This window comes from Glossina fuscipes, unplaced genomic scaffold (assembly GCF_014805625.2).
Source record: "Glossina fuscipes isolate IAEA_lab_2018 unplaced genomic scaffold, Yale_Gfus_2 174, whole genome shotgun sequence".
NCBI lineage: Eukaryota > Metazoa > Arthropoda > Insecta > Diptera > Glossinidae > Glossina > Glossina fuscipes.
In genome coordinates this window covers 1-7,143 of record NW_023998517.1, presented here as the reverse complement: position 1 = coordinate 7,143, position 7,143 = coordinate 1, and the positions used below count along the sequence as shown (strand labels likewise).

Sequence of the window (7,143 nt, the reverse complement as noted above, 5' to 3'; positions counted from 1 at the left end):
GTTAGTTAGAGACTAAACACTGAACCAAATAATATAAACAATTCGATAACTTGAACACATCGATAATATTTGAAAGCAAATATCCCTAATAATGTAGAGATATTGGAGGTATTCTTTTTCATAGACATGTTCTATGTATAACGGCTAGTGTCTGCAAGTACTCGACTCGGAGATGGAACGGTTTTAAATTTTTGTCTCATGGAAACTCCACGGTGGAATTCCGCTTCTATTTTACAATATATTTATTTTTTTTACAATATAATATTCAAAACTGTTAATTTTTGCATTTTGACTTGAACTCGAGTGATATTAATTTCTGTACCTTAAACGAAGTTTTGCTGGAAGATGACAATTTTTTTTTAAGTTAAATTTTTCTATTATACTTCAGCCGCCATGATGGTATTAGGTATAGGTATAGGTATTAGGTATACTAGGTAAAAAAGGCGTCTTTCACTTATTTAATTAAAGAATAATTATTTTCCTAGACACCGGTATTAAATGTAGACGGTTTTGTTTATACGCACGAACAGGTAAATAAATTACGGATAAATATTTATAAAACTTTTTATTGTCTCTCTATGTCAACATTTTTTTATATTTCGGAAAATTTGTCTTTAATAGCATAAATATCATTAAAGGACTGGGAGATAAACCCAATCCTCGCTCGATGGTGTATCCTGGCCCCCACTTCGAGCCCGAACCAAAAATTGAACAAATCGTAAAGTTTATCAATCAAAACATACCAGATAGTCCTATTAAAATTTTTATTGCCCTACTTTCATTCACCTGCATAATTAATACTTTCACCATGGAGCCATATCGGAGATCTTCCCGAAAATTATAACAAAAAGATGTTCACAGCCGAGGCATAGTCTATCTCACTTTGCTTTATACATCTACTTACTACACTATCTTTCTCTTGTAGTCAAATCTGTTTCTTCACGACTGCTGTAAAATTAGGAGAATTTAACGGTGAGTTGTAATAGAGGAATGTACTTAAATATAAATACATATGTTTTTATATGCTCACAACAATCACATTTAAATTTAAGTTTATATTGTGCATTGTGCATGCATCCAAATGTACTTGAAAGTATAGCTTCCATTGCATTAATACAAGGACATGAAGAACTGCGGGCACTTCTGAATTTTGCATCACTGTATCAAGGAACGACTTATCTAATGCTAGCGGCATTAAAATCATCCATATATAATCACCTATAAGCATCGCCATATAATTCATTTGTAAAAGCTGTTTTAGATATAATCAGGTGTTTATGAGAAATTATATTTTATCGACGGATATTCGCCCGCATTACTTATAGAATATCAAGCTTAAAATACGGAAATTTATATGTTAGTGACCAATGATTCGATTCATCTACATTCGCACGGATTTATCTGCTTCAATATTCTTACCATTTAATGATATAAATTAAATCACGAAAAACGATCTAAAGCAGGAAAGTGCAATTTTTTTTGTATTCGTGAAGCCGTTCGATGAGATAATTTTTTGTATATCTTAATTTGGAGACGACTTCCTCATAATAATTAACATAGAAATCCTAACCAAGTTGAATGCATGGCACTTTTTTAACTTAACTCAAATGCCTTTTCGTTTCAACGTTTTTACTTCATACGGCAACCTCCACGTGGTGACAATAATTGCAAAGAAAAAGTTTCAACACTCATAGATAGAAAAAGGAAAACTTTGAATTTGATGTGTTTTTCTCATTTGCAAGCATACGTGATTACTTGGCTTACTTGGCGATTCAGATAAATTCTTTGCGGAGTGTCGTCCTTGTTAGGAAAGAAATTAAATTTATTTAAAATCGTAATTATATTATTTCTTAGTCTTGTGCAGAGACGATAAAAAAATAACTTTCAGGTGAGTATTTTTTGTGCAAATAAATAAAAGTTGAATACAAATTGTCAAAAGATTAAAAGCAGAAAAAGGAGTACAGTGGCTGAAAAGAAATTTCCATATCCTTTCGCTTGATCATTTCAAGCCGTGAACAAGCTGCGTCGTCCTTCCGCAAAGTAGAAATTTGCAAAATTTTATTAAAATTAGCTACATATCCCACTTGTAAAAAAAAAAAAATTTATGGTAATTTTAGGTTCCTCATATCAATGTATATCGCAAATCTCACTTATCTAACTTAACGGTTAAAAAAAAATCCTGCAGGTACTAAAGGTAAAGCGTAACGAAAAAGAGTGACTCGAAGTAAAACAATGAAATGCTCTTCGTGTACGAAAGTACAAGAAACTGCATTGTTTTATTTGCCTATCACGAGCAAAAAACATTTAAAGAGTAAAAAAGAAATCAGTAGCTATTTTTTTATACCCGCTTTACTTGATTACATGGCTTTTATAATAATACATAAAAAGCCGGTAACTAGCTACGCGTTTCATACCTGAGGTATTTCTCAAAGAATCCTTAGCGGGTTTTAATTCACCAACATGACAATAAAAATGCATATACTATTTTTATAATCTATAGAACATCAATATCAAGAAATAGAGAACTTTCTTTTAAAAGATTAGTCACAGATGAATAGCTCAAGTTTCTTACATTGATTGTTTTCAACTTTATTTACTTACGGCAAATTCCCAAATCAATATATGTGTAAATCAAAACAATTGCTACAAAGCAAAGTATTCGCGAAGGCATTCATAGATCATCGATCTTGATACGAAAATGCTTTGCACAAGTTTTTATACACACGTGCTTCTTAACTTCGTTCTCATGTACTTCTTTTGGTCTAGAATAATGCCCCCTAAATTACGGGATAACGCTACTGTAGTAGCCTAAAAAGGAAACGATTGTTGACAAGTAAACGTAATAGAGTAGTAATGTTAGATGAAATCTTTACAAGTGTATTTAATAATAAATATATATAAATATATATATATGTTTCAGAAAAATATTAAAAAATGACAAGTGGAACTTTCGAGTTCGTGACGATATTTCTGAAAACTTGTAATCCAGGCGTTAGTGACGATCACCTTCGGGTTCAATCCAAATTGTGGGCTTACTGATGCGTCCACAGTTAACTATGCGCATACAGCTTGTTTTTTAATGCTTTCTGGTATCACATTTTTTACAGTAAATCAACTAAAATTGCCATCGCTAAGCATCTTTTTTTTAGGTATAAAAAGGTACACAAATATATCCATAAATATATATATATATATATCTACATAGATATAAGTAGATAGATATGTATATATTTGTATATAAGTAGGTCTATATAAAACTTTGCCAGTAAGTTCATTTAATTCATGTGCCTATAGCGAGGATTATATGTGGAATTTTGCAGAAACATTTGTACGATTGGCGGCTGTTTTAGCTGAAAATTTCAATTTTGAACCAAAAAAATGACAATAACAAAAGTAATTTGCAATTAAATTATCGGAAATATCTTATATGTTTTACAAGAAAACACGTTGTTGATATATGGTATAATGGAATTAATGGTAATAAATAAATGTTATTTTAAATATATTATCAAAAACATTTGGCTAAAAAAAAAAAAAATTTCATTTCTTATTTGTGTCGATTTTAAAAATCGTATTTCGAGAAAAACGCATATCAAGTTTCAAGCGAAGACAAATCATATCTTTTAACCCGCTAACCATTTAAAATTTTAGCACGCCCACATTTACCTTTTTATCTCATTTTTAACCGTTTAAAATAAAAAAAAATTGATCTTTTGAGAAATTTGCACTGCCTTTATCCCTTAAATATTTTGATCGGAAAGAAGTATTCAAAGTTTCATATTCGACTTATATATTTTCCCACAGGATGCTTGTTAAAAATGCAGATGATGAAGTTAAACCGCCCGTTGAGGAGAGAGTAGAAAACGACAACTACGCTAACTCTTTCCTCGAAAGTTTAAATAGATTGCGTCTCCGTCGAATGGTAAGAGGAGATAATGCATAACCGCAACTTGCGAAAGCTAATACATAACTATTCGATTTTGCAGTATTGTGATTTTTCCTTAGACATAGGCGGTGAAACTCTCCATGTTCATAAGTGCGCGCTCGCAGTTGTTTCACCTTACTTTTCGGCTAGATTCGGAAGTAAGTGATTCCAGTAAAGTGCAAATATAACGCTTGCGTGAAAATTTTTAAATCTTTTCTACTTTTGCCTTTGCAGCTGATTTGAAGGGCGTAAGTACTCTTACGTTGGAGAATGTCGAATTAACTTCAGTAAAGGAACTTGTTGAGTACATTTACACCGGCACTGTTACAATTACTCAAAATAATGTTCGGGAGTTACTGCGTGCATCGGATTTGTTTGAAATTGAATGGGTAAAGCGAAGATGTGAAGAGTTTCTGGAGCAAAATGCAAATGCAAGAATCTCCGTACGAATGTGGAGATTTGCTGGTTAGGTTATGATTCAGCATTTACTGTCATTTTAATCGAGCATTCTGCGCTTCTCTGAGTTAAATTTCTTCTCAATAATTTCTGTAATGCCTACGATGCGATAATAAAAATAGTTAAAAAGAAAAGTTTTAGAGAATCATTTAGTATTGGAAGATAGAGATTGAAAGGTCTATTTATTTAATAAATGACCAGAGCACGCACGCAGCGAAGAATATATTCTCTTAATGCAAATTTCGAACGCTTTACTTTAAAGATGCTTCAAGCCTGTCATGTTTTGGTTGGGGAGAATCTTTGTTATGAAACTATACGCCAAGCGGCGTTGAGATGTTCGTACAGAGAACAACCGCAGCCCAAGGAGACGTCGAGGAAGACGCCCCCGCCCCGCCCAAATAACAAGCGCAGCATGAGGCGCCGAGGCGCTACACGCGTGCATGTGTCTGTATGGCACGACAAATAAAATGTAAATTAATAAATTAATAAATAATTGGTGTAGTTCAAATTTATTGTGTTTTCGTAAAAATAATTGGTGCGGATGTACAGGACGTGTTTATAGTAACTCATACGATTCGCTTACGGTTTCCGTAAGTAAATTGAAAACGGTAGGCACATCAACAGCATTAAACACTTGGAGATGCGTTAAGATTATTTGATTGTTTTGGATTTATTGGGAAGATTTTCCTTAAAAACCTTTTGAATAATAACATTTTTCTTTGTCATAAATCAAGGCCCGTTATAATCTTTTGAAAATATGCGATTTTTTTTTGGAAAATTGCCTTTTGCCAATGGCAGTGAAACCAGTTTCAGTTGAATTACTGAAAGATAATGAAGAATATTCACAACTTAATATTTCATCTTCTCTTAAAGAGTTAAATAGCAGGAAGTAGTAGTAGGAAGTATTTGCTAATATAAATCTGTTGCTCGATTGTTGACAAATGTAAACGTTAATGTATTATATCATTTTTCCCCCACCATCTTTTCATCGCATAACTGTTGCATAAATCTTGAACCAAAAAGCACTACAAGGGTATCTAAGAATTTCTAAAAATCGAATGGAAAGTCTTTTAGAATTTCGAAAGTTCAAAGGTAAAGTCTCTCTGAATTTGTAACACAGACAGTTTCTAAAAATGAACATTCGATATCCGATGAATCGGTAAAGAAGACGAATAATCCATGATGCAATTTCTAAAGGAGTTCATCAGTTTCAGTCTTGGATCTTCCTTTAAAATTTCCGAAAAACCGTATCTAAATTAATGCATTTTTTTTGGTATGTTGAATGGAGTATGTACAAAACGTAACACAAAAAAAGAGCGGCCGTAATAACTGGAGCCAGCATGTTAAGCGTAATTGTGTGTGTGTGTGTAATTGTGTTTGTTGAGTTTTAAAAAAAACCGCAGTGGCCAGGTACCCAACCGAGGTGAAAGTCATCTACTTGAGATTCATGCAACATCTTATGAATATCAAACACATATTGATTCTCTGCATCTCTTTTATTTGTTAGAAGTAGAGCTGACCTGCTGTCAGATAGCATAGCAAACGTTCTGATACCATCGGAGATAGCAACCTTAATACCATGACGAATGGCGAGCAACTCAATAAAAACTTAGGAAAGTTTCTCCGCCACTTTGACTTGATGTACTCTTTTAGATATGTAATAAAAAAGGACCTCTTCTTGGCATAACATCCTCATACAAGAGAAGTTGACATTTTGTTTTGAGGTAGAGATCGATTCGAGAATGTTCATGAAGACTCTGCATTTGCTGGTAATGGAATCAAGGGAGGAATTGAGTCTAACTTATCAAAAATATGACAAAGATTTTGATAGCAAAAAGTATAGCTGCAAGTGACATTATCACTGAGAGATATAATTTCGTGAAAAAAGGAAGGATTTATCATCTTGACTTTAATTAACTCTTTGGCAGTGCAAAAACGGGCTCTTTCGTAAACGGGCCACTCACCAGATATGACATTGAGAATATATTGAATATTCTGCTCTCAAATGCTTGTACACGATTCTCAATATATTTTAGAAAATTGCAACATGTGGAATGTCCAAATTCAATTTTGGACCTGACCAGAAATTTGTAAACGGTCAAAGCATTTTTGGGAGGCAAGCCTGCCTGATTGTTTGTCATGAATTTGATGATGTTGCATCCAGACTGACAGTCTTTGAACGCCTTTCCATAATGCCCACGAATGGTTAAGCTGTCATTTAAAATTCTCCCAAGAAATCGAAGAGATTTTACCTGATTAACTTGGTACCTTTGATAAGTAGTCTGATTTCACGTTTAGAAGCTTTGGCAAAATAAATAGTATTTGTTTTACTCGGGTTAATATATAAATTAAGATCAGCGCATGCATCGAAAAACAAGTTCGCTTTCATCCAGAGGTTATTGCCAGCAGCTGAAAAAGATGAGTCCGCAGATACAATTAGGAAAGCATCTGCATATTGAGAAATATGAGTTGCGTCGTCTTGAAGATCATGCAAAGAATCTGCTTATAGATTGAAGAGTATGGGGCTTAAACAACTGCCTCATGGAATACCACCGTATATTTCAATTTTTTCAGTACCCATCACCAACACACGCTTGGATAAAAAATTAAGTATCTACAGCCGCATTTGAAGAGGAATCGAAAAGTTTAAGAGAATTCTACCAAGCTTAATCAAGTTGACACAGTCATAGGCTTTGCTGATGTCCAGGGAAAGCATGACAACCATTTTCCCTGCTTTTTAAACCGGAAATTTCATTACTTCC

At 33.4% G+C, this 7,143-nt stretch overlaps 1 protein-coding gene across 3 annotated transcripts; it reads left to right on the top strand.

Moving 5' to 3' along the window:
• Positions 1 to 1,697: 1,697 nt before the first annotated feature.
• On the top strand, positions 1,698 to 4,814 carry LOC119641742 (kelch-like protein 28). 3 transcript variants are annotated; one of them, XM_038040565.1, is made up of 5 exons: positions 1,698 to 1,888; positions 2,921 to 3,159; positions 3,805 to 3,922; positions 3,987 to 4,083; positions 4,160 to 4,814. In XM_038040565.1, exons 2-5 carry the CDS (start codon positions 3,080 to 3,082, stop codon positions 4,393 to 4,395), a joined length of 531 nt encoding a protein of 176 aa, XP_037896493.1. In that variant the 5' UTR covers positions 1,698 to 1,888; positions 2,921 to 3,079; the 3' UTR covers positions 4,396 to 4,814. The 3 variants fall into 3 exon arrangements, with proteins under 3 accessions (XP_037896493.1, XP_037896495.1, XP_037896494.1); XM_038040567.1 differs by having other exon boundaries at positions 1,699 to 1,888; positions 2,921 to 3,089; positions 4,160 to 4,811; XM_038040566.1 differs by lacking the exon at positions 2,921 to 3,159 and having other exon boundaries at positions 1,700 to 1,888; positions 4,160 to 4,810.
• The last annotated feature ends 2,329 nt before the right edge of the window (positions 4,815 to 7,143 follow it).

What these genes read in the sequence shown, in the direction of transcription:
- LOC119641742 (XM_038040565.1), top strand. Translation starts at nt 3,080, where the DNA reads ATGCTTTCTGGTATCACATTTTTTACAGTAAATCAACTAAAATTGCCA. An exon ending in TTTTTTTTAGGTATAAAAAG is followed by an intron (nt 3,160 to 3,804) that starts GTACACAAATAT and finishes ATTTTCCCACAG; the next exon opens with GATGCTTGTTAAAAATGCAG. An exon ending in GATTGCGTCTCCGTCGAATG is followed by an intron (nt 3,923 to 3,986) that starts GTAAGAGGAGAT and finishes TCGATTTTGCAG; the next exon opens with TATTGTGATTTTTCCTTAGA.